This window comes from Muscardinus avellanarius, assembly GCF_963383645.1.
Source record: "Muscardinus avellanarius genome assembly, chromosome: 13".
In the NCBI taxonomy this organism is placed as follows: Eukaryota; Metazoa; Chordata; class Mammalia; order Rodentia; family Gliridae; genus Muscardinus; species Muscardinus avellanarius.
In genome coordinates, this window is record NC_137799.1 from 93,736,436 (window position 1) to 93,763,665 (window position 27,230).

The 27,230-nt window shown below is 45.0% G+C and overlaps 2 protein-coding genes across 2 annotated transcripts in view; one reads left to right on the forward strand and one right to left on the reverse strand.

Moving 5' to 3' along the window:
* The window catches only part of CENPP (centromere protein P), a gene marked incomplete at both ends in the record, with an annotated part of 192,368 nt that overhangs the window by 135,523 nt on the left and 29,615 nt on the right, over window positions 1–27,230 (forward strand). The window lies entirely within an intron of this gene.
* On the reverse strand, window positions 892–26,173 carry ECM2 (extracellular matrix protein 2; the record flags this gene model as incomplete). Its single annotated transcript, XM_080709217.1, has 9 exons — window positions 892–1,060; window positions 4,867–5,193; window positions 6,772–6,911; window positions 9,346–9,503; window positions 12,636–12,771; window positions 15,727–15,842; window positions 19,473–19,997; window positions 23,427–23,615; window positions 25,888–26,173. The coding sequence occupies 9 exons, from the start codon at window positions 26,171–26,173 to the stop codon at window positions 892–894; spliced, it is 2,046 nt and encodes a 681-aa protein (XP_080565343.1).

Genomic DNA, 27,230 nt, shown 5'->3' on the forward strand with positions numbered 1-27,230 from the left:
TTTATATATAATTTTAGGCTTACAGAAGTTTCCAAAAAGAGTATAAAACTGAGCATAGCAGTGCACACTTGTCATCTCAGTACTTGGGAAGCAATTTAGCAAGACTTTCAGAAACTTAGCAAGACCCAGTTTCAAACCAATAGAAAGAGCTAGGGATATAGGTCATAAGTAGAATGCCTCTGTGTTCAACACCCAGTACTGCCCCCCCCAACTGTATAGAGTTTATGCATACCCTCTCCCAGCTTCCTTACTGTTAAGGGTGTGCATAGCCACCATACATTGATGTAGCCAGGATCTAGCCATTACAACAGTGCTTTAACTTCACACATGTAATGAATAGAAGGAACTAAAGCCACCCAATCCTGAGTTATCTTTAGACCAGCAATTACAGCCCAGGGTCTTCCATAAAATTAGTAGGTTATTATTTTAACAAAGTAACCAATATAAGTCATAAATTCTACCTTTATATTTTCCTATCAGTATACTTCTTGGTCTTGAACCATAACATAACTATTTTTTAAAGGGACCTGGAGAGTTCTCAGCTCATAGCCTGAGTCAGGCAACTATAAAGGACACGCTTATTTTCCAGATCCTCCTGGTCTAGCTCAATGTGCATACATCCTATTTTAGTGAGATGGCTTCTTTATAGAGGTGGGAAACCAAGTGCTTAGCACCTTAACCAAAACTCTTAGAAGACTACACCTTGTGGCCAGGGCCAGCTACTTAGTGAGGACCGTATATTTCTGATTGTCCATCTGTGGATTGGCAAGTTAGATTGACTAGCATAACTATATTGAATGTCATGTGAGGACTGTCTCCTATTAATGACAAATGCTACTACTACAGATGCATGAATAGCATTTATAAATGTCAGAAAAAGAACGTTTGGAATTACTTGATGTGTTGTGGTTTAAGAACAATACTTGAATATGATCTTATGCAAGAAAATGCATAGGATGATATGTCTCTAATTTTGATATAATTGTTTTCAAGATGGAGATGTTCCAAAGCTGAGTCATCATCCTCTTCAACACTGCAGATTTGTTCTGGGAGAATATTCCTAAGGAAAAATAGACATAGGTCATAAATGGCCCAAGGAATAAGGTACCTTCATTATGGAAGAGTTAAGTTTTACATTTGTTTTGGGAAAATACTTTTGTTTCTAAAGTCCAGTCCTCTTATCATAAATCTGAATACCTTCCAACCAGGCCAAAGATCTAAACGTGAGAAATGAAGGTATAAAGGTACCTGAATGCTGAGTTTAAATTCTCACCCTGCGCCGGGCGTGGTGGCGCACGCTTGTAATCCCAGCATTCACATTCAGGAGGCTGAGACTGGAGGATCTCGGTTCAAGGACAGCCTCAGTTACTTAGCGAGACCCTTTGCAACTCAGTAAGACCATTTCAAAAGTAAAAAGACGCCGGGCGTGGTGGCGCATGCTTATAATCCCCGCGCTTGGGAGGCTGAGACAGGAGGATCGCACGGGTTCAAAGCCAGCCTCGGCTACTTAGTGAGGCTCTCAGCAACTTAGTGAGACCCTGTTTCCAAATAAAATAGAAAATAGGTCTGGGAGTATAGCCTGGAGGTAGAAAGCCTCTGGGTTCCACCCTCAGTACCACAAAAAAAAAAAAAAAAAAAAAACCTGTTAGACGCCAGGCGTGGTGGCGCACGCTTGTAATCCCCGCACTTGGGAGGCAGAGACAGGAGGATCGCGCAAGTTCGAAGCCAGCCGTGCGCGGCTTAGGAGACCCTGTTTCCAAATAAAAATGTAAAAATAGGTCTGGGAGTGTAGCCTGGAGGTAGAAGGGCTTCCAGGAACCCCAGTACGACCAAAAAAAAACAAACAAAAAACAAAACAAAAAAAACCCCAGTACGACCAAAAAAAAACAAACAAAAAACAAAACAAACAAAAAAAAAAGTATAAAGACTAAAAAATAGGGCTGGGGGTGTAGCTCGGAGGTAGAATGGCCCTGGGTTCCATCCCCAGTACCGCAAAAAAATAAAAAAGATTCTCCCCCTGCAAGTAGGGAAGGTTTGCCCCCCACCCCCAGGTTAGTTAAGTTCTAGATGGTGCGTAGTGGCAATTAGAAGAGAGGTGCAGCCTGGTGGGAGGCCAGGAGGTGTGGGATGGTGCTGCCCTGGGAAGGGACTGATGCCAGTCTTTGGAGTGAGTTCCTGCTTGAATGGGTTGCCCCGCCTCTAGCTCTAGCTCTCTGTCACACCGCCCTCCCCGCGCCCCTGCCATTGTGATGCGTTAGGATGGTAACTGGTGGACTGAAACATACTGAGTATCAAGAGCGCCAGTGCATACAGACTGTCAGAGAGAGAACACCAGGACAGAATAATGAGGTAAAAGAAAAGAAGAAAGGAAACACAGACATCAGCCTTTTTAATCTGTCTAGCTGAGGGGGGGACTGGGGATTGAACCCAAGGGCATTCTCCCTCCTCCAGCCCTTCTTATTTATTTTTTATTTTGAAACAGGGTCTTGCTGAATTGCTGAGCTGGCCTCAAAACTGCAATCCTCCTGTGTCAGCCTCCCAAGTACCTGGATAAAAAGGGTATGCTGCCATATCCAGCTTTGACTGGCAATATTTATTTATTTACTTATTTATTTATTTATTTATGCTGAGGGTTGAACCCAGGGGCATTCTACCTCTGAGCTACACCCCCAGCCCTATTTTTATATTTTATTTGGAAACAAAAGTTGCTGAGGCTGCCTGAACCTGTGATTCTCCTGACTCAGCCTCCCAAGTACTGGGATTACAAGGGTGTGTCATCACACTGAGCTCTGATTAGCAATTTAAAGGACAGAACTAAGTGTTTATCCTACCCTGCAGAGTCGCAAAGTAGCCCTAGTTGATGAGTAAAATTTCTTTGGAAGGGATTCCGGCTAATAAACATGGAAAGAATGACGAAAACAAATTCACCATTTTGTTATCCCTAATGAAATCATAGGTTCAGGCAATAATTATCCCTGAAGCCACTGGTTCAATGATGAAGGTGCCAGGCTATGACCGCCTAATCCACTGATAAGTTTTAGAACCACTAAAAATAAGGCCAACATTGAACCTTTATATACAGCTCCCTATGAAGCATATTAGTGCAGCCTATGAAGTAATTTAAAAAAAATTTTTTTGAAACTGACCCTTATAAAACATTCTCCACCCCACATCTTCCCCAAGTGCTTTTAAAAATTATTTAACCTCTCTGGGCGTGGTGTTGCACACTTGTAATTCCATTACTTGGGAGGCTAAGACAGAAGGATCCGGGTTTTCAGCCAGCCTCAACTACTTAGTGAGGCCTCGTTTCAAAATAAATAATAAAAAAAAATAGGGCTGGGGGTGTAGCTCGGAAGTAGAATGCCCCTTGGGTAGTACTTGGGAGACTGAAACCGGAGAATTGCAGGTTTGAAGCCAGCCTCTGCAATTTAGGAAGAACCTTTTTCCAAACAAAAATTAAAAAGGGTATGTGTTGGAGGGGGATTGTCATTTAGAGGTATAATACCCTTGAGGTCAATCCTCAGTACATACACACACAAAAAGTTGAGTCTCAACAAATTTATTCTGAATTCTGGCTTCAGAAAAATTGAAATAGAAGCCTTTTTTTTTTTTTTTTTGGTACTGGGGATTGAACCCAGGAGCATTCTACCTCTGAACTATATCTCCAGTTTTACTTTTATTTGTTTGTTTATTTATTTACTTATTGCTTACTAGGGATGGAATTCAGGGGCATACTACCTCCAAGCTACACCCCCAGCTCTATTTTTTTTTTTTTATTTTGAAACCCGGTCTCACTGAGTTGCAAAGGGCCTCACTGAGTAGCTGAGGCTGTCCACGAACCACTATCCTCCTGTCTCAGCCTCCCAAAGGCTGGGATTACAAGCGTGCACCACCGGTTTGTTTTTTATTTTGAAACAGGGTCTCACTGATTTGCAAAAGTAGTCGCAACTCACTAAGTAGCTGAGGCTGGCTGTGAACCTGCGATCCTCCTCTCCCAGCCTCTCAAGTACTGAGATTACAAGCTGCACCCCCATGCCCAGCTATAGAAGCAGTTGTGAATGATAGCACATATGTGGCTTTGTGCTTTGTAGTTCTGTTTCTTTAAAAGCACATATGTAAGGTTGAGGATGTAGTTTAGTGGTAGAGCACTTGCCTAGCGTGCACAAAGCCCCAGGTGTGATCCCCTTCACCACAAGAAATAAAAAGAAAGTAATTCACAAAAATACTAATAAAAGCAGGCATGGTGGTGCACGCTTGTAATCACAGCATTTGGGAGACTGAGACAGAAGGATCGCAGTTTGAGGACAGCCTCAGCTACTTAGTAGGCCCTTTGTAACTCAATGAGACTCTGTTTCAAAAAATAAAGAATAAAAAATAGGACTGCAGATGTAGTTCAGATGTAGAATGCCCCTGGAGTCTATCCCCCAGTACCGCACAAAACAAAAAGGAATAAAATTTAGGGCTGGGGTGTGGCTCAGAGGTAGAATGCCCCTGGATTCCATACCCAATATGGCAAAAAAACCTCAAAAACTAATAAAAGCACATATGAAGGTGGGAGTGGTAGCATAGTCTGCTTATTGCTTCACAGCTTGATATGAAACTGTGTCTAAGGTTCTAAGAATTGTAGAATATTACCCAATAATACTATGGAAATTTGCAAACACACAAAAGTAGGAAAAATTATAATGAATTCTTACATACCTATCACCTCATTTCAATAGTTACTAACATTTTCAGTTATGTTTAATCTAACCCCAAAGCACTCTTTTTCCCCCCCCTTAAATCCCAGAATCCATGTACTGGTTGTTTAATGATATGCTTTGTCACCCACAATTTGAATTGATACTTGAAAAGGCTAGAATTTACCGGATCTTATTGTTGTTTAGCCTCAGGAAGTGCAGGGCTTTCATTTCTTGTATTCCGGGTGGTATAGACTTTAAGTCGTTGTGATCCAGAAAGAGCTCTCTCAGAGAGTGGTACGCCCCATAGAATGAGACTCGGTCCAGGCCGCCGTCACCGAGTCTGTTAAACGACAGGTACAGGTATTCCAGGCCTGGCGTCATGTGGCCAAACACGTAGCCAGGAATCCGGTCGATCTGGTTCCCCACGAGCACAAGGTGCAGCAGAGACTTGGGTAGGTAAGAGGGGACATGGTAGAGCTTGTTATAGGAGAGATCGATGGATTCTAGGTTTCTGTGGAAAAGAAAAGGTAAACAGGTAGAGACCTTAGGAGAGCGGCTGGTGGCTCCGAATGTTGACAGTCAGTTGGGGTGCTCACTTGTTTTCCTATGTGCACCAGCTTGCAGTGATGGCTCTAAACCTGAGCTAGACTGTGTACCCGCCTGGGCCTGCCTGTCTGCCAAGCTCACGGTCTTCCCATAGTTCACAGTGCCTGCTAGCTGCAGGTTTGCATTGGAGGAACACAGCAAAAACTCACATCTAGCCCGGAGAGTGGTGCACACCTATAATCTCCATATTCGGAAGGCTGAGATAGGAGGATCGCAGGTTCAAAACCAACCTCAACAACTTAGAAAGACCCTCAGAAAAATAGGGAGACTCTTTTAAAATAAAAGGCTCAGAGGTAGAATGCCCCTGTATTCAATCACCAGTAACACACACACACACACACACACACACACACACACACACACACACACACACAGTCTCACTCAGGTCCTAGCCAGGCATAGTGGTGCACACCTGAATCTTAGAAGCTGAGACAGGAGGATTGCAGGTTCAAGGCTAACTTAAACAGTTTTTTGTTTTGTTTTGTTTTGTGGTACCGGGGCTGGAACCCAGGGGCATTCTACCTCCGAGATGCAACCTCAGCCCTATTTTTTATTCTTTATTTTGAAATAGGGTCTCACTGAGTTGCAAAAGGGCCTCACTAAGTAGCTGAGATTGTCCACGAACCGCGATCTCCCGCCTCAGCCTCCCGACTGCTGGGATTACAAATGTACGCCACCACGCCCAGCTGCAACTTCAGCAAGTTAATAGGGTCTTAGCAATTTAGTTAGACACTGTTTTAAAAAAAAGTTAAAAAGGGCCGGAAGTATAGCTGAGAGGTAGAATCCTTCTGGGTTCAATCTCAGTACCACCAAAACATCATCAACAACAACAACAAAAACCCTCTTAAGTAATGGGGAAGCCCAAAGATGTCCCTGAAATGTTTCTAGGGTTGAGCTCATGAGTCAGAAGTGAAATCCAGGGGCCCTTGTTTCTAGCAAGGAAGGTTTTGTGTTTTGGCGGTTTGCTTGTTTGGGTTTTCCCTCGAATCATTGTTTCACATTTGACTTGATGATCTGGGACACCTGGGACTTGGGGCGAGACTGAGGATCTGAGGAAAGCAGTGACCCCCCAGACTTGTTCCAGGAGCCTGGCTGAGCCTCCAGGGCGGCTGCCCACACCTTTTCACCCTGTATAGACTCTTCTACTCATGGAGACTTAGTTCCCATCCTACCTCTGAACAACCTGTGTCCCAGACTGCGCTACTTGGGTACATCATTTCCAGCGTACGCGCGGCCGCAGCCTCTGTCCACATTATGAGCGGTTCCGGGCTCAGCTTCAGTCCTCTCCACTGAGGCCGCTGCTAATTTGACCTCAGCTCCAGCCTGCTCAGCACTCGGCACATGGAAGGGTGTCCACTAGGCAGTAGCAGTCCTCACACTAGGCACGCAGTGGACGGTTGGGACACTCCGCAGCGTGGTCGAGTCTGAGGCAGGCTCAGCGTTCACGGGCATGCCAGGGAGCGCAGCGGCGATAGGTACTTACTCTTGATTGATCCAGGCTAAAGGAGCAATCCTGTTTTCTTCTATTTTATTATAACGTAGTACAATCACATTGATCTTCCGGGTATGATTGAAACAAATTTCAGTTATCTCTTCAATTTGGTTATTTTCCAAGTATAATTCCTATAATTAAGAGAAAAACTTGGTTTTTGTTTGTTTGTATTAACAAATATAGTGTATTTCACAGAGACAAACTAAGGTTCTAATGAAGACTATTCTTTTTTATGTGTGTGTTTGTGATGCTGGGAGTTGAATGCAGGGGCATTCTACCTCCGAGCTAGACCCCCAGCCCTATTTTTTATTCTTTATTTTGAAATAGGGTCTCACTAAATTGCAGAGGCTTTCTGTGAACCTGTGATTCTCCTGTCCCAGCCTCCCAAGTACTCGGATTACAAGTACCACCTTTGATACTTACACAGATCTTTCTAATTTAAAAAACTAATGCACATACATTTTTTTTATTTGGACCTTAAAACTCTAGAAAGCAGGTAGGAATTAATTACTATCACCGCTCAGCAGTGAGCATCTCAGGCCTAGAGAAACAGGCTGATGCATGAGTAGGGTCCATCCTAACGGCACCTTTTGCTTCAGGCCAGCTTCCCACTACAAATTCTTTGGGCTTACATTTTTCGACTTACTTGTACCGAACTTAATTGCGTTAAGGGGTGTGTGTGTGTGTGTTACTGGGGATTCAACACAGGGGACTTCTACCTCTAGCTCCATCCCCAGCCCTTTTTCCTTTTTATTTTGAAACAGGGTCTCATTGAGTTGCTGAGGCTGGCCTCAAACTTGTGGTCCCCCTATTTTAGCCTCCCAAGTACTGGGATTACAAACATGCACCACCATACCCAGGTAATTGAATTAATTTAAATGAATTAAGAGGGTGGGGTTTTTTTTTTTTTGGTGGTACTAGGGGTGGAATCTAGGGGCTTTTCTATCCCTGGGCTACACTCCCAGACCTATTTTTTATTTTATTTGGAATCAGGGTCTCACTAAGTTGCTGAGAGCCTCACTAAGTAGCTGAGGCTGGCTTCGAACCTGTGTGATCCTCCTGTCTCAGCTTCCCAAGCGCTGGGATTATAAGCGTGCGCCACCACGCCCAGCTCGAATTAAGAGTCTTAATTTGGGTTTACAGTGAAGTTTGCTGGAACTGCTAGTTCTAGAATAGCTAGCTGCCTTCAAATTAAATTTAGTTGGCATTGAAGGAATATTTTTTATTGAAAGACCAGAATTATAAAATTCTCCTTGTTCTCGTTGAAATGCTGAAGTAGAATTGGCAGAAGTCTTTCATATAACTTTCTGTTGTGGCAACTTTTCCATTTGTACTGAATTTTGGTAATTGTTATACATGGGTAAAACAAGTTTTAGGTTTAAGCTGGGTGTGGTGGCGCACACTTGTCATCCCAACACTTGGGAGGCTGAAACAGGAGAATTGTAGGTTTGAGGACAGTCTCAGCAAGTCGTGAGACTCTCATCAACCTCGCAAGACCCTGTTTCCAAATAAGAAATAAAATCAGGCTGGGGATGTATCTTGAAGGTAGAATGCTTCTGGATTTAACCCCCAATAACACTCACACCACACACACACACACACACACACACACACACACACACACACACAAATCAGGCTGGGGTTGTAGCTCAGAGATAGAATGAACCTGAATTCTATCCCCAGTACCACAAAAAGAGAGAGAAAGAGACAGACAGACAGACAGACACCCTGGACCTCAGTGTTTCCAATGCAGGAAATGAGGAGTTTTGGTACCTATTGGCCAAAGGCCACCTGAGCGTGTGGTCAGGAGCACTGAGACTGCATCCTGGAAAGAGTGCAGAAGGGGAGGAAGGAAGAGGGCTGTGGGCCTGCAGTGAGCACAGGGCAGTCTTGGTATAGGGCCGGGTCAGGATTTGTCAGCTACAGAGTTGGTGAGCAGTCAAGGCCTTCCTGTAAAGCACTGTCTGCAGTTACTGTTGGGCCACAGAATCTGTGATTTGACCTGGAACTTGTGAATGGGGACAGGTGGTCTAGACAGCTTGAGCTTAATCTGTGTTGAGCTTTATGGTTCTGGTCTGGTACGGGTTAAACGCCTTAGGAATCAGAATTCCATTTAGAAGACGTGATTTCTGCTCAGATTCCCAGTTCCTCTTCTCCTTGCCCCCAAGAGCTGTCAGCAGCACTATTTCTCATTTTTTTTCAGGGGCATATCATATACTGTCTGGTGGCGTATGCTTGTAATCCCAGTATTTGGGAGGTTGAAACAGGAGGATTGTAGATTCAAGGCCAGCCTCAGCAACTTAATGAGGCCTTTTACAATTTAGTGAAATCCTGTTTCAAAAAAAATTAAATAAGACAGGAGGTGCACCTTAGAGGTAGAACATTCCTTTGTTCAGTCCCTAGTACCACTGATAATAATGATGATGATACTTGCATTACAGTCAGTTCTGTATACAACACTGAAACTTCTAAGCTTAACATATATATCACAATCATATATATATATATATATTTGTATTTAAAATACAACGCATTTAAGCCATTGGAAAAAATAGATACTGGTACCTCAGTCGAAGCGGGAAGGCCCTGTGGTATAATTCTAAATTTATTTTTTCCCAGACGCAGGTAGGAAAGGCTCTTCAAAGACTTGAAAGCTAAAGGATTAACATTAATTTCACTGAGATTATTTCCTTCCAATTCTAAGGTTACCAGTTGATGTAAGTCTATAAAAAACAAAATTATTAGAACATTAGAATAATTGAAAAGCCATACAGTTTGGGCTGGGAATGTTGCTCAGCGGTAGAGTACTAGCCTAGCATGAATGAAGCTGTGGGTTCCATCTCCAATACCACAAACCACACACACACACCACCACCACCACCACCACCACCGTGCATACATACCACACCACACACACAAACATAAACACACACACCACCACCACGCATAGATACCACCACACACACACATAAACCACTACCACCATCACCACCATGCATGCATACCACACCACACACACATACATACACACACATACCACCACCACGCATCCTTACCAACACACACACACAACACACACACATAAACCACTACCACCATACACACACATATCTCTCTCTCTCTCTCTCTCTCTCTCTCTCTCTCTCTCTCTCTCCTCCCATATGCATACACCAAAAAAAAAAAAGAGATAGTGTTTTTATCACCTGTATGTGAACAGTTTAGTTTATTCACATATGGGTAGTTTCTGTACCTTGTTCCCCACAGGCCCTTTTCCTAAGCACCTTGCATATCTGGGACGCACAGGACATGCAGGACAAGATGCATGGTCTAGAGCAGAGATCACTCAAGTGTTGCACAGAGCAGGGGCTGAAGGAAAAGAGGCCATGCCGGGCAAGCAGGGGTTTGAAATTTAGGTGAGCAAGGTAGAAAGCTTTAGAAGGTCACTGGAAGAATTTGCAGAGACGCAGCCATGGATTAGCCACGTGGTAGGCAATGGCTTGCTGAGTGATTCCTTCCTCAGAGACACAGAAAAGAGCACTTTTCCCTGGCCAACCCTCAATCTCTGAACAAAGGGTTAGAAATAAACCAGGGCAGTGAATTCCCATCTTACTTATTCACTTCTTGGCACAGAATGCAGCCAAGTGCAAGTTTTGAAAGAAAGAAGATCAAAAACTCTCCACACATCCAGATGGAGCTCCCAAGAAAGGCTTTTATTTTATTCAAACAAGTTTCCTCTACGCTGGTCATCCAGGCCATGTGGAATGTGGTGCTAGGTCCCAAGCCTCAGCGGTAACATCCCCAGGGTATCTGAGTCAGGTGCAGGGTGTGGCTGAGAGTCCCAGGACACAGGGTGCTTCCCCGTGAGCCCCCTTCCTGGATTTTGCATCAAATGCCCTGTGCGTTTAGGCAGCAGCAGTGACAGCCACCTCAGGAGCAGGAGTTGTAAGTGCTGGATGATTAAAACAGCAAGCAGGATGCCTTTGGAGTCACCGTCCTAAAGATCTTAAGTGAGGAACTGCCAGAGAGGGGGACTGGGAGCAGGGGGCCGCGGCACCACGGCTGCCCTGAGCACGTGTGTGCTGTGCTCCTGCTACGTGCCCTCCCCAGCCACAGCTCAGCAACAGCCACACCAAGACCCAGGACAGCCCCTGGCGGGGAGGGGAGGGTGTGGAGAGGGGAGGGCAGGCAGCCAGTTTGCCCTGGCCTGGTAGCAGAGGAGCATTTGTACCTGAGGCGGGAGAGTGCACTGAGAAGGAGTTCCAGGACAGGGGACAGCGCCTTCAAAATGAGGAGCTAGCCGGGCGTGGTGGGCATGCTTGGAATCCCAGCATTTGGGAGGCCGAGAAAGGAGGATCACGATTCTCAGACAGCCTCAGCTACTTAGTGAGGCCCTTTGCAACTCAGTGAGACCCTGTTTCAGAATAAAGAATAAACAACAGGGCTGGAGGTGTAGCCCCTGGGTTCCATCCCCAGTACCACACACACACAAAAAATAATAATATATAGGGCAGGGGTTGTAGCTCAGAGGTTGAATGCCTCTGAGTTTTATCCCCAAATCCTCCAAAAAACAAAAAAAAGAGGAGCTAATGCCTGCTAGAGATACAGCGCCCGTGTAGCTCACGAGTACTGCAAGCCTCCAAGGACTCTTGTTCCAGTGTTTGTGTTCCCTTCCATGTTTCTGTTTAATGGAGCAGTTGGAAATTAAAATTTCCAATGTCTTTTCCATATGACAAAGCCTGTTGAAATCTGCTGTATTAATGTTTTACTCATGTACCCTGAAATCCATCTGGAAGTCAGGCATTTCTGTAACTGTGTAATCCGCAGGTCTGGCAGTTCTCATGATTACGGTGGTTTTCTCATCACCAGAAGGTGCTTTTGTCCCTATGAAGTTGTTCGGGAGCTAAAGGAAATAGACTGTTTTATTCCTATCAATGCTTTATCAACATTTAAACAAAAAATTAAGTCTCAGCCGGGCGTGGAAGCACACGCCTGCAATCCCAGCATTTGGGAGGCTGAGACGGGAGGACCACGGCTCACGGCCAGCCTCAGCTACTTAGTGAGGCCCTCCGCAACTTAGTGAGACCCTGTTTCGAAATAAAGAATAAAAATAGGGCAGGGGGTATAGCTCGGAGGTAGAATGCCCCTGGGTTTAAGCCCCAGTACCACACTAATAAATAAACATAAACTAATATATAAATGAAGCAAAAGTAGGGCTGGGGTTGTAGCTTGCAGGTAGAATGCCTTTGGGATCAACTCTCCAGTGCCACCCCCTCAAAGCAGCGTGCTTGGACACAGCATGAATTCTGGATGTTATGAGGAAGGTGGTCCAGTCACTGTACGGGATATTTAATGTGGCTGGATTTGTAGCGAAAGTTACTGTGTTGTGAATGATGAGAACCTGTAGTCATGGAAAGTTTTATTTAAGCTTACGATACATTAAAAAAAAAGCCAGGCGTGGTGGTACACACTTGTAATCCCACACTTGGGAGGCTGAGATAGGAGGATCCAGGTTCACATACAGCCTTAGCTATTTAGTGAGAACCTTTGCAACTCAGTGAGACCGTGTTTCAAAATAAGGAATAAAAATAGGGTTGGGGGTGTCACTCGGATGTAGAATGCCCCTGGGTTCCATCCCCAGAACCACACACAAAAAAAAGACAAAAGACAGTTTAGAATATACTTACAATAGCTACAATATATAGTTTTACCAATCAGTAGCAGCAGCATGATAAAGTGACCTAAAACTTTTTTTTAGTTGTGCATTTAGCAATATTGCAAATCAAAATCTTCACACAACAGGACAAGAGAGATTATAAGGAAACATGTCTCCAAAAAAAAAAAAAAATGATATATACCTGAGAAACTGTCTTCATCGATAGCCTGGAGGTTGTTGTCATTCAGTTTAAGTTCTTCTAAGGTACATGGTAACTCTGAAGGAATTTGCATCAAATTATTTCCATCCAAATTCAGACGCATTAACTTCTTCAGAAGCTTAAAAAACAGATCTCAAAATTACCAGTTTATCTATCTGGTCACAGCTGTAATAGTCATCGATGCCACATAATGGTCAGTTTGAAATAGGAACTGAAAGTTTTACAAACCTATACCTCTTAGACTTGAACAGTGATGCCCAGGCCACACAGATATCCCTACCAGGCAAATATTATCTCAATAATAGCCTTGGCTATCAGATATCAGCAGCTAACTACATTCACCCATATAAAAAGCTAGAATAAGCTATTATATCCAGTAGGTCGGTCATTTTGCTAGGTCTGAGGTTTTCACCTTCACAGCAAGAGACAAAGCCTTCTTTGAGCCAGGGTGGTGGCACACACTTATAATCCCAGTACTTGGGAGGCTGAAACAGGGGGGGCCACAGGTTTGAAATCAGCCTCATTAGCTTACTGAGATCCTGTTCCAAAATAACAAAAAAAGGCTTAGGGTGGAGCTTGGAGGTAGGACATCTCTGGGTTTCAATACCCAGGACCAAAACAAAAAACAAATTCAATAAAACATACAGTAATCTGAATCTGTGATGGGTGCTAACGATCAGTAGCTTTAATCCTTATAACCTTCATAATGTACTTGTAAACCTCAGTTTCCTATCCATGCTAATATTTATGTTAGAAAAAAAAATCATAAAATAGCAGTAAACACAGTGGAAAGTTTTCAAATCAAAGTGCTACGAATGTCACAAGCCACATGGTACCCAAACTGAGACTGTCTGGGATAGTGTATTTCCACATTTCCAGCTGCCAAGCCTCGCCTGGACCACCACAGCGGAGAACTGAGGCTGGATGGGCTCGAGTGAAGCCACATGGGCTGATTCACTTCTCCGTGGAGCATTCTCAGATTTCAGCAGTTTGGGGAAAGGACAGAGAATCTCAAAGCAAGAAAAGAAGTAATCTCCTGTGATATTTTTCTCTCAAATACAGAAAATAGGGACAACTAGGGATGTGACTGAATGACAGAGCAGTTGACAGCCGTGCCTGCGACCCCGGGTTCACTCCCCAGCATCGCACACGTGCATACAAAAAATCCAAGATGTAGGAAATATCTGACCTCCCACTGCCAGCACTTACTCGGAGAGCATGAAACAGGCACTTGGGAACCTCCTTCTCTGCCTGCTAGACTCCACAGGAGAGCTGAGAGTGATACAAGAGGCCAGCATTTTGTCCAGTGAGTGGACAGAAGACCGTCCAAGGAGAAAAGGTTGTGCCTGGTGTTTTACTTGTGGCTTTTCAAGCACACACATTCAGTATTTGTTTACACCCACAAATCTCTCCTCTTATTGTCTCCCTGAAATTCTTTGATCCTCTTTTTTTTTTTACAATTTTTTATTGAACATAAATAGTATACATTTAAACTATATTTGGTGCCCTCTCCCCCCCCGCCCCTGTTTTCCCTTCCCCCCTCCCACCAATGGTTGTCCAGGTTAACCATGTCTTATTCATAATTTTACACATGTTCAGGTATAGACCCTCATTATTCAAGAGGAAGGCTGATCTTGATCCTCTCTTTTTAAAAAATTCTCTTGTTCTCTTGTTCCCCCGGAAGGTTTGCTCGATACCATTTTCTGTTGACTCTCACCCTCCTCCTCCCTAGCCTGTCTGCCAAATTTCATCTAAGCTCGTCATTTTTCCAGATCCCCCTCTGCCAGAGTATCATCCATCAGATTTTTGTGCAGAAATAAGAGGCAGTGTCTTGATGGCCTGAAAACATTAATAGAAGTTCCAGATAGGCTCTCGTTCATTCCAAGACAAGACTTCCTGTGCCAAGGGATCGGGCTACTTGGGGATAAACTGCTCCATCAACTCAAAGCATTACTGTGTCACTCATGTTCTTGCTGGTGCCCTTCAGCTAAAACTAAAAAATGTAAAGCCGGGCGTGGTGCATGCTTGCAATCCCAGCACTTGGGAGGCTGAGACAGGAGGATCGCAGTTTGCGGCCGGCCTCAGCTACTTAGTGAGGCCCTTTGCAACTCAGTGAGACCATGTTTCAAAATAAAGAATAAAAAATAGGGCTGGGGGTGTCACTCAGAGGTAGAATGTCCTTGGGTTCCATTCCTGGTACACCATTAAAAAAAAAAAAAAAAAAGTAAAACTGGGCATGGTGGCACACCCTTATAATCCCAGTACTTGGGAGGCTGAGACAAAAGGATTTCAGGTTCACAGCCTCAGATACTTAGTGAGGCCCCCTACAACTTAGCAAGACCCTGTCTCAAAATAAAGAATAAAAAAAATAGGGCTAGGGGTATAGCTCAGAGGTAGAAGGCCCCTGGGTTTCATCCCCAGTACTGAAAAACTAAGTAAAACGACAAACCATATTCAACAGAAAACTGTGATGCATAGGGACGTCAGAGTGCACATTTTCCTTTTTTTTTTTTTTTTCTTTTCTTCTTTTCAGTACTGGGGATGGAACCCAGGGGCATTCTACCTCTGAGCTACACCCCCTGCCCTATTTTTTATTCTTTGTCTTGAAACAGGGTCTCATTGAGTTGCAAAGGGCCTCACTAAGTAGCTGAGGCTGTCTGCGAACCACGATCCTCTGAGCTCAGCCTCCCGAATGCTGGGATTGCAAGCGTGCACCGCCACGCCCAGTTTGCAGACATTTTCCTTTTTTTTTTCTTTTTTTTTTTTTTTTCTTTGTGGGTCTAGGGATGGAACCCAGGAGCCTTATTTTTTATTCTTTATTTTGAAACAGAGTCTCACTGAGTTGCAGAGGGCCTCACTAAGCTGAGACTGTCCACGAACCGGGGTCCTCCTGTCTCAGCCTCCCAAATGCTGGGATTACAAGTGTGCGCCACCACTCCCGGCCAGACATTTTCTTAATGTAAAAGAAAACTTTCAGTTTTGCTCTTCTCCCTTCCCCTTCCCTCCACAGCCAGCACGAGTCACAGTGAAACCTTCACGTGGATTGTAGGCATACAGCAGAGCATGCATTTACCTTGAAAGCTTTGGGGCCTATGCCTGAAGAGGTTATATTATTTTTGCTCAGATCAAGCCTTTCCAAATTCGGTAATCCACTGAATGCTTCATCTGGGATGGAGGTGATAGAATTCCCTAAGACACATAGTAGTTGTATTAGGCACATGTGTATGTACAGGTACATGTGTGCATGCATGTATGTCCATGAATACCAACAGCAAGGTTTGTCTGGAGGAGAAAGGAGTGCTCAGAAGGAGGGTAAGATAATATATAAACAACTGTATACAGCTGAGTGCACACCCGTAATCCCAGTACCTGGGAGGCTGAGACAGGAGGATCCCAGGTTCAAGGGTAGCCTCCGCAACTTACAAGGCCCTCAGAAACTTAGCTAGACCCTGTTTCAAAATTAAAAATAAAGAGGCTGAGACAAGAGGATCTCAGTTGCGCAGCCAGCCTCAGCTACTTAGGCGCTTTGCAACTTAATGAGACCCTATTTCAAAATAAGGCTGGGGGTGTATCTTGGTGGTAGAATGCCCCTGGGTTCAATCCCTAGTACTGCCAAAAAAAAAAAAAAAAAAACTGGAGGTGTAGCTAAGAGGTAGAATGCCCCTGAGTTCAGTCCTAACCACTACAAAAAGAGAGAGAGAGAGAGAGAGAGAGAGAGAGAGAGAGAGAGAGAAGCTCGTTCAGAATGGTAACATGACTGGGATTAGAAGACTGAATATAGTCAAATTTTGCTCTCTAAGAATTTGTCATTGTTAGCCGGGCGTGGTGGTGCACACTTTAATCCTAGCATTCGGAGGCTGAGACCAGAGGATCGCGATTCGTGGACAGCCTCAGCTACTTAGTGAGGCCCTCCACAACTTAGTGAGACCCTGTTTCAAGAAAATAAAGAATAAAAAATTAGGGCAAGGAGTGTAGCTCAGAGGCCAAATGCCCCTGGGTTCTATCCCCAGACTTGCAAAAAAAAAAAAAAAAAAAAAAAAAAGTGTCATTGTTAATACTTTATGTTTCAGGTGAAACTGATTAAAATTGCCTCAGCAAGTAATAAGACTTACACCAACCTACCAAGACCCTGTTTCAAAATAAAATAGAGCAGGGGTTTGCTTGGAGGTAGAATGCCCTTGGATTCAATCCCCCGTACCCTCCTCAAAAAAAAAAAAAAAGTGGTGACATCATGTAAAACCAAGACAAGAGCCCAGCGGGGTTGTTCCTCCTTCCCAAGACAGAAGGAGGGATCTTGCTGGGCATCAGAAGATTTCATTAGGTGGTCATATGAAAGTGGGATGAAAGCCTATGTCCTGGAAGCTTCTAGTACATTTGACCCTGGCAAGGCCCTATTGCAGATAGCCAGCCCTTGTATACCTAGGCGGGACCTGTTCACATCCCCTCACCCTGCATCCTCAAGAGCCACCTTGGTGTGTCCACACCAACCAGCCTCCATACCTGGTCCTGGTGTTCCTCCACTCACAGCCCTCCCTGTAGCCCTCTGGGCAAGAGGTCTGGATGTGACATCAAGACCTAAGTGAGGGGAAAGCCCTGACCCTGAAATGCCGGCAGGTGAGGGGCATGGGAACCTGTCCTGACATCACTGGGGGCAGTGGTGGAGTGCCATGGAGAACTGGGGGGGTCTTTCTTCCCTTTTTTATGGTACTGGAGATTGAACTCAGGGACCTTCTACCTCTGAGCTATACCCCCAGCCTTATTTTATTTGGAAACGGACTCTCACTACTGACAGCCTCATTTAAGTTCTGAGGCTGGCTTCAAACCTGCGATCCTCCGTCTTAGCCTCTCAAGTACTGGGATTACGAGCACGCGTCACCACGCCCGGCTCTGTGGGGAGGTTTCTAACAAAGTCACACTTGCATCTGCCACATCACTGAGCGGTTCTGCTCCTGAGAATAACCTTAGAGAAATGAGGACTAGGTCCACACAAAATCTGATGTTGATTATTCACAGCAACTTTGTACAGAATAGCCCCAAAATGGAAACAACCCAGATGTTCCCCAGCTGATAGCAGGTCCAGCCATACATAAGACACCACTCAGTAGCAAAGAGCAACGGGCTGGTGGTGGTCTTTACTTAATCTTAGCTACTCTGGAGGCTGAGACAAGATGAAAGCAAGTTCAAGACCAGCACGGGCAACTTAGCAAGGCCCTGTCTCAAAACAAAAAATAAAGAAGTCTGGGGGGGAAAAAAAGTCTGGAGAAGTAGCTCAGTATTCAATGACTTGCCTGACATATACAAGCTCTGGGTTTAATCTCCAGTACCAACCATAAGAAAAAAAAATCCAGATGTGGTTGCACACATCTGTAATCCCAACACTTGGGAGGCCAAGACAGGAAGACTGCAGGTTCACGGAAAGCCTCAGCAACTTCATAAGACTCTGTTTCAAAATAAAACATAAAAAGAACTGGGGACAGGTGTGGTGGCACATGCTTGTAATCCAGTACTTGTGAAGGCTCACAGGGTCAAGGCTAGCTTCAGCAATTTAGTGAGGCCTTCTGCAACCTAGTGAGACCCTGTTTCAAAATTAAAGATAAAATAGATCTGGTAATGTAGCTCAGAAATAGAATGCCCCTGGGTTCAAATCCTAGTACCACCGGGGGTGAAAAAAAAAAAGGCTGGAGGTGTAGCTTAGATATAGAATGCCACCTAGGTTTAATCCCCACTACCACAAAATAAATAAATAAATAAATAAATAAATAAATAAATAAATAAATGGTTGGAGGAGTAGCCTGGAGGTAGAGTGTTGTGGAGTCAATCCCCTGTGAAAGGAAAAAAGGGAGAAGGAAGGGAAGGGACTAATACTCAAAACAAAGTGGATGGCTTTCAAAGCATTAGAATCCCAGTGGAGCCGGGAATGATGACAGTACCACAGGGCAGGCATCCCAACTGGAATGTTACCTAGCGTGTGATTTCATTTATGTGACGCTCTCAAAAAAGCAGAGCCCTGGGAGTGGACAGCAGAGGAACTCCCGTGGTGAGCAGGAATGGTGGCCATATCTGGGACATTCTGGACAGGGAAGGAAGTGTTCTGTGTCTTAGTTGTGGTGGTGGTTATGTAACTCTGCATTTGTCAAAATCCACAGGCCCATAACCAAAACAGAACTTAAAGCCGGGCTTGGTGGCACACACCTGGAATCCCAGTACTTAATCGCAGGTTAGAGGACAGCCTCAGCAAGTAGTGAGACTCTCATCAACCTAGAGAGACCCTATTTCAAAAGTAAAAGTAAAACAGGAGCTGAGTGCGGTGGTGCATGCTTGTAATCTCAGTACTTGGGAGGCTGAGACAGAAGGATCGCAGGTTTGCAGCCAGCCTCAGCAAGCTCGTGAGGCCCTCCACAACTTATTGAGACCCTATTTCAAAATAAAACATAAAAATAGGATGAGGGGTGTAGCTCAGAGGTAGAATGCCCCTGAGTTTAATCCCCAGTACCACAGAAATAAAACAGGGCTGGTGTATAGCTTGGAGGTAGAACGCCCCTGGGCTCAGCCCTCAGCACCTCATACACTCAGACACTTAGGCACATGTATATGATACCTCAGTAAAGCTGGCTCTGTGAGGGGCCGTGGGAAGTCATCATGCAGCCCGGAGCTTGCCTGCACCTGACTGCGCTGTTGTGCGGTGGGCATCTGTCTGTTCTGCAGTTTGTGAAGATGGTAAAATGAGTCTCTGTGTGAAATTCACATGCACCATTCCTTCAGCAGCAAGACTCAGCTTTCACCCCAAAGCACAGAACACAACAAGCCAGCATCTCTTACCAGCAAGCTCCAGGCTTGTTATCTGTGGCGCCGTGATTGGAGGGATGCGGGCGAGGGCTGCGTGGGTGCAGCTGATGGTCTTGTAGGACAGGGAGCAGCCGCCAGGCAGGCTGGGCACGCCTCTGGGGGGCACTCGGAACACATCTCTTACAGCACCCTCCTCCTCCTCCTCCTCCTCCTCCTCCTCCTCTCCTTCCTCCTCGCTGTCCTCTTCTCTGCTGGCCTCTGCTCCCCTCCCACGGTGTGGCTGCTGGTGTGCAGGCCCCCTCTCTCTGCCCTCTCCCTCACCGTGAAGTCGGCCCTGAGCTCTAGGCCCAGGGGCCTCTTTCTTAGGCGCAGCGTCTACAGTTCCTTCTTCATCTTCCTTGGGGTGAAGGGCGTCGTTCCTGAACACTTGGCCCGTTTCCACCTGAGGAGGCGGCAGTTGCTTATGAGGCGAGTTGGTGGGTTCTTTTCGTTCTGAAGAATCACCAGAAAATTCAGTTCTGTCATTTAAGGCTCTGCCACCGAGTAGGGAATGGGAGACTAATGGTTGTGCAAGAAGGCAGCAGGGGCAAGTTGATGATGTTAATAAGAAGAAAATCATAATGAAAAGGAGGTTAGTAAATATTATTCCCTCCAAGTATGTATCATTTAAAGATAAGGTGCAGCTTGAATGTTTTCCTTGAACATTTTTATTTTTTTTATTTTTCTTTTTTGTGGTACTGGGGGTGGAACCCAGAGACATTCTACCTCTGAGCTATACCCCCAGCTCTCTTTTTTAGTCTTTATTTTGAAACAGGGTCTCAATGAGTTGCAGAGAGCCTCACTAAGCAGCTGAGGCTGGCCACGAACCCGGATCCTCCTGTCTCAGCCTCCCAAGTGCTGGGATTACAAGCATGCGCCACCACACCCAGCTTCCGTGAAAATTTTTAATCATAACTTTATTTCTGTTTTGTAAGATCTGCTGTAGAGAATTTCTTTTGTGCCTATGGACCTTAGTACTAATTGTTTTTGTTTTTGTGGGTCTGGGGATGGAACCCAGGGGCATTCAACCTCTGAGCTACACCCCCTGCCCTATTTTTTATTCTTTATTTTGAAACAGGGTCTCACTGAGTTGCAGAGGGCCTCAGTAAGTAGCTGAGGCTGGCCGCGAACCGTGATCCTCCTGTCTCAGCTTCCCAAATGCTGGGATTACAAGCGTGCGCCACCACGCCCGGCTTTGGTTTTTGTTTTAAATAAATTAACATTAATTTTGGCTAGAATAAAATGCTGCCTGGTGACTACAGAGGGAATAATATCACTACTCAGTGCAAAAGAGAAGATGATCTTAGTGAGGTGGTGACAGCATTAGACGTGATACCTTTTTAATAAATACTGTTCAATTCATTGGGGCTATTGATAATGTAAGAATTTATAGGCTGTCAAATATAAATTTGAAACAGAGCCAGGCGTAGTGGCACACACTTGTAATCTTAGCACTTGGGACACTGAGACAGAGGATCACAGGTTCACAGCCAGCCTCAGCGACTTACTGTGACCCTGTTTCAAAATTAAAAAAAAAAAAATAGGGCTGTGGATATAACTCAGAAGTAGAACGCCCCTAGGTTCAGTTTCATGAGCCTGGTGGCATCCTAAAATTTAGAATTATGTATAGAAAGGCCTTTTTTTCAGGGCTGAGGACATCATTCAGTATTAGAGCACTTGCCTAACATGTGCAAAGCCCTGAATTTAGTGCCCAGTACCTCAAAAGAGATTAAGAGACAGACAGACAGACAGACAGACAGACAGACAGACACGGAGAGGGAGAGGGAGACAGATGCAGATCTCTTTTTTTTCCTGGACCGTCTTCTTAATCAGTTTCACTGCCTGGGACTTAGAGATGCCACCCTGGCCCTAACTGCTGCTTCAACTTTCTTACGTGCACGGTGCTGTCGGTCATCTCTCAATGGTAATAGAAGAAAGTTAATCTACATTTATACTTAGCTTTATATGTTTGGCCGAATGTGGAAGAGACGACATAAGTCTAGATTCAGTCTCACCCTCTGAGTAGAGCTCTAGGGAAAAGTGAGTTCACAGCACACAGGTTTTCTTTCATCAGATTTATAAATTCATTTAATCATCCCTCTGCTTTCATTTAATACTATCTACAAAGACCGTGCAAAGAGCTCTGGAGAGCCCGGCGTGGTGGCACACCCTTGTAATCCCAGCATTTGAGAGGCTGAGACAGGAGGATCGCGCAGGTTCAAAGCCAGCCTCGGCTACTTAGTGAGACCCTGTTTCCAAATAAAATATAAAATAGGTCTGGGAATGTAGCCTGGAGGTAGAAAGCCCCTGGGTTCCCAGTACCACAAAAAGAAAAGAAAGAAAGAAAGAAAGAAAGAAAGAAAGAAAGAAAGAAAGAAAGAAAGAAAGAGAAAGAAAGAAAGAAAGGAATTCAGAAAATATAATTGTTTGAAAGAATTACGTGTGATGTTAATTCAGTACATATTATAAAGTTTGAGTTATTTTTTTTCACATCTCTAACAAAACATGCAGGATAATAGGAAAAAAATAGTAAAGGGAAACCAAAGCTATCATATTGAAGCATTTAAGATTCTTCCTGTATATCCAAGTTTACTTTTCCAAAATAACTACAACATTTCAAGAATATTCCAAGTCTTTTGAAAAATGTCTAAGAATTTCTGGATCTTGCCTTGTAGTCCAAAAAGTTTCATTAAACGTGTGTGTGTGTGTGTGTGTGTGTTTTACTAGGGAATGAACCCAAGGGCATTCTACCTCTGAGCTACACCCCAGCCCTATTTTTTAGTCTTTGTGTGTGTGTGTCTGTGTGTGCGGTACTCGGAACCCAGAAGCTTTTTACCTCCAGGGTACACTCCCAGACCTATTTTGTATTTTATTTGGAAACAGGATCTCACTACATTGCTGATCGCCTCCCTCACTAAGTAACTGAGGCTGGCTTCAAACCTGCGTGATGCTCCTGCCTCAGCCTCCCAAGTACTGGGATTTTGAAACAGGGTCTCACTAAGTAGCAGAGGCTGGCTGTGAACCTATGATGCTCCTGTCTCAGCCTCTCAAGTACTGGGATTACAAGCATGCCTGGCTCATTAAACACTTCTATTTTCTAACATTTGTCAAAAAGCCTAATGTTAGCCGTGTGTGGTGGCACATGCTTATAATCCCAGCATTTGGGAGGCTGCGACAGGAGGATCACAGTTTGGTTTGCAGCTAGCCTTTAGTGAAATAATCGATCATGTGAAATGAAGTACAATTTCTAAATATTCTAAAGTTCTTTCTGGTGGAAACTTTTCTAGATACTTACCCTGTGAGCAGGCATGAGAGTAATCTACCTTGGTGATAAACAAGAGAAAATGTCCCTAGTCCTTCCCGTCATACTATTTAAAGAGTGTTTATTTCCTAAGTCGTTGGCCAAGTTTGTCTTATCAGACACCTAGGCCTCCTTGCCCAGGACCCCGCCTGGTCAAGTACCAGCTTCATTGGAGAAGGGGCAGTGAGTCCACCAGAAGGGCCACCCAGAGGACCCGGGCTGGCCTGTCCTTTCCTGGCCGTGCGCCTCTGGGTGTTGGAGAAGGGCCAGGCCTTGAGGCTTTGTTCTCTCCAGTCTCAATTCGCTCCTCCTCTCTTCCCAGGACTTTAGTGCCTTCACTGGAGAGGATAACTGTACCCAGCAGATTAAGATTTTAGTACAGAAGAAGGCAGAGCCCTCAATTCATACTGACTCAGTCTGTACAAATCCTGTCACCTTATCTCAAAGCGAGCAAGGCCGTCTGGCCCACGTTTACTTAGTCTGGCAGCTCGAACTGTATACGGTAGTACGCTTTTCCTAGAGACCGCTCTGTCTACCAGCATTGTGCCTCAGTGAAGTGCGAGTTTACTCTACACTACACCATAAAGTAGTGACAGAATAGGAGCACGTGGGAGTTAAAGGCTGCCACGCTGCCACGCAGACTGTACCAGTGTGGGAGCAGACCGGGCAGCACTCCCCCGCGGGCGTGACGGCGCGGCGGCACGGCAGGGGCTGGCAGGTGGTCTCGTCACACAGCACCCGCCCGTCGGCGCAGAGGCAGGTGGTGCAGGGCTCGGGAGACCACACGGCTCTGTTGTACATAGTCATGCCCTTCACCACACAGTGGCCCTTCTTTTCTGCAAGAAGATAAGAGCACACGTTTCTTGTATGGCTGCCAACGTGTGTGGGTGGAGTGCCGCCGGCGCGGCCTTTGCTGTGTCCCCCTGGCTTGCCGCCGCTCTTGCTGAGGCCAAGCGAGCCCCTCCCGGTGACCGGACTGCAAGTTGCTCACCCAGCCCATGTGCGTCTGGATAGGTTCAGTTACACGACAGAACATCACCCCTGAATCTCAGTCACTTCAGGGTCAACAAAGGGTCCAGTGAGACACTGGGCTTGACTCATTACAGCCCCTGCACGGCCAGCAGGATTCCTTAAGCAGATTCTCCCGATTGCCATGGAGATCAGAACCCCAGGGCAGGTCACACTTGGCCTCTAAACATGTCTGATGATACTGGGCAAAGCAAATCCTACAGCTTCGCCATTTTATGCTTTTTTTGGAGACAGGTTGAAACTAAGTTGCTGAGAGCCTCAGTCAGTAGCTGAGGTTGGCTTCAAACCTGAGATCCTTCTGTCTCAGCCTCCCAAGTACTGGGATTACAAGCGTGCGCCACCACGCCCAGCTTAGCTTTTTTTTATTTTTGAAACAGGGTCTCACTGAGTTGTGAAGGGCTTCACTAAGCAGCTGAGGCTGTCCTCGAACTGCGATCCTCTGGTCTCCACCTCCCGAATGCTGGGATTACAAGTGTGTGCCACCACGCCTGACTTTATTCTTTTATTTTGAAACAGGGGCACACTAAGTTATGGAGGCTGGCCACAAACCTGTGATCCTCCTTGTCTCAGCCTCCCAAGTACTGGGATTACAAGCATGTGCCACCCTGTCTGGCTGAGACCCTGTTTCAAAATAAAAAATAAAGCCAGACATGGTGGCATATGCCTGTAATCCCACTTCTTGGCAGTCTGAGACTAGGAGAATCACAGATTCAAAGACAGGCTCAGAGCCAGGCATGGCAGCACACACTTGTAATACCAGCATTTGGGAGGCTGAGACAGGAGGATCGCTGTTCAAGGACAGCTTCAACTACTACTTAGTGAGGCCCTTTGCAAATCAGTGAGACCCTGTTTCAAAAATAAAAATAAAAAATAGGGTTGGGGGTGTAGCACAGAGGTAGAATGTCCCTGGGTTCCATTCCTAGTACCGAAAAAAAAAAAAAAAAAAGAGGGCCTGGGGGTGTAGTTTACAGGTAGTATTTCTCTGGATTCAATCCCCAGTGCCACAAAAAAAAAAAAAAGAGGAGGAGAAGATGGAAGCACAGGTTTGTAATCCCAGTATTTGGGAGGCTGAGACAAGAGGCTCACAGATTCAAGGACAGCCCCAGTAGTCAGATTCTCAACAATCTAGTGAGACCCTGTTTCAAAACAAAAAATAAAAAAGGTAGGAGTAGAATGTCAGAGGTAGAATGTCCTGGGTTCAATGCCCAGCACCACAAAAAGTAAATAAGTAAAATGCATGCAGAGTAAACAATCTAGGAAATTAACCAAAGTGACAGCATGATTTTGTAAGTATAGTGGGTATGATAAGTTTTTTCTTTTATCAAATAATTGTATATAATTATGTTCATTTCTTAAATGGTTTTTTGGGGGGTACTGAGGCTTTAATCAGGGATATTCTACCTCTGACCTACACCTCCAGCCCCATTTTATTTTTTGTTTGGAAACAGGATCTCACTAAGTTGCTGACAGCTTCACTAAGTTGCTGAAGCTGGCTTTGAGCCATTGCTCCTCCTAATCGCAGCCACCAGGCTGGGACTGTAAGTTTGCGCCACCACACCTAGCTCAGCTTTTTTTTTTTTTTTTTTTTTTTTCCCAGAACTGGAGATGGAACCCAGGGTCATTCTACCTCTGAGCTACACCCCAGCCCTATTTTCTGTTCTTGTTTTTTGTTTTCAAAGAGGGTCTCACTGAGTTGCAGAGAGCCTCACTAAGTAGCTGAGGCTGGCCAAGAACCACGATTCTCCTGTCTCAGCCTCCCGAATGCTGACATCACAAGCGTGCGCCACCACACCTGGCTTTTTATTTTACTTTTGAAACAGGGTCTCACTGAGTTGCTAAGGCTAGCATCTAACTTGTGGTCCACCTGTCTCAGCCTCCCAAGTATGGGATTACAGATGTATAACACCATGTGGCTCCTTAAATAATTTTTTTTAATTATTCTCAAATTTACCTTTGTGGAGTAAATCAAAAGGTAGATAGTATACTAAGTTTTTTTCTTGGGAGATTTAACTTCATGGAGATTTGCATCACGCCCTCCTACCCCCACCAGTCCTCGTTTCTTCCACACCGTTTTCTTACCCGGTAACGTGTTGTAGCCTGATTCTACTCCAAGAGAGCCTACAAAGGATTCGTATGTTTCCTCTGCGCCATAATCAAAGGTAACGATGGGAACTCTTACAGCTGGTCTGGCGGCCGTCTGCAGAGTACCGCCCTGTCTGTTTGGCCTGCGGCTGGGTGAGGAGCTTTTCTTCAATCTTCTTTGATGCATCCGCCTCGTTTCCTTCCTAGGAGTCTCTTCATTTTGTCCAAAGTCAGTTTGAAAAATGATGAGCAGAACAAAACAAAACCAAACCGCCAACCTCATGTTGAATTTTTCATCAACCAATTTCTAGAATGAAATAAAATTTTTTTTAATTTTTTTTTTTTTTTTTTTTTTTTGGTGGTACTGGGGTTCCTGGAAGCCCTTCTACCTTAGGGCTACACTCCCAGACCTATTTTATATTTTTTATTTGGAAACAGGGTCTCTTAAAGCCAGCGCGGCTGGCTTCAAACCTTCGCGATCCTCCTGTCTCCGCCTCCCAAGCACGGGGATTACAAGCGTGCGCCACCACGCCCGGCTAGAATGAAATAAAATTTGAAAGTTAGTGGTAGCCAGGAGTGGTGGCGCACGCTTGTAATCCTAGCGCTTGGGAGGCTGAGACAGGAGGATCGCGCAGGTTCGAAGTCAGCCTCAGCTACTTAGTGAGGCTCTCAGTAACTTAGTGAGACCCTGTTTCCAAATAAAGTATAAAAGGCCGGGCGTGGTGGCGCACGCTTGTAATCCCCACACTTGGGAGGCAGAGACAGGAGGATCGCGCAGGTTCGAAGCCAGCCGCGCGCGCGCTGGCTTAGGAGACCCTGTTTCCAAATAAAAATGTAAAAATAGGTCTGGGAGTGTAGTCCAGAGATAGAAGGGCTTCCAGGAACCCCAGTACCACCAAAAAAAAAAAAAAAAAAAAAAAACAAAGTATAAAATAGATCTGGGAGTATAGCCAGAGGTAGAAAGCCTCTGGGTTCCACCCCAGTGCCACAAAAAGAAAGGAAGGAAGGAAGGAAGGAAGGAAGGAAGGAAGGAAGGAAGGAAGGAGAGAGAGAGAAGAAGAAGAAGAAGAAGAGGAGGAAGAAAGATTCCATTTTTACTTATGAAAATTGTCTTCTGGCTTCTCATATGCCTCCAGAGGAAGTCTTTGAGAAATAGCATTGGTATGACATACAGGCTGTATCCTATAGTATGGCTGCAATCAGAATCAATGACCTTTTCTATGTTACCTTTATCTCTAGACCAAACATTTATTGTAAACAGACAGACAGTAAGTACTCAAGGAGTTTTAGCTGTAGTTGTGTCACAACCGTTCAAGTCTGCCGTTGCACATGCAGACGGC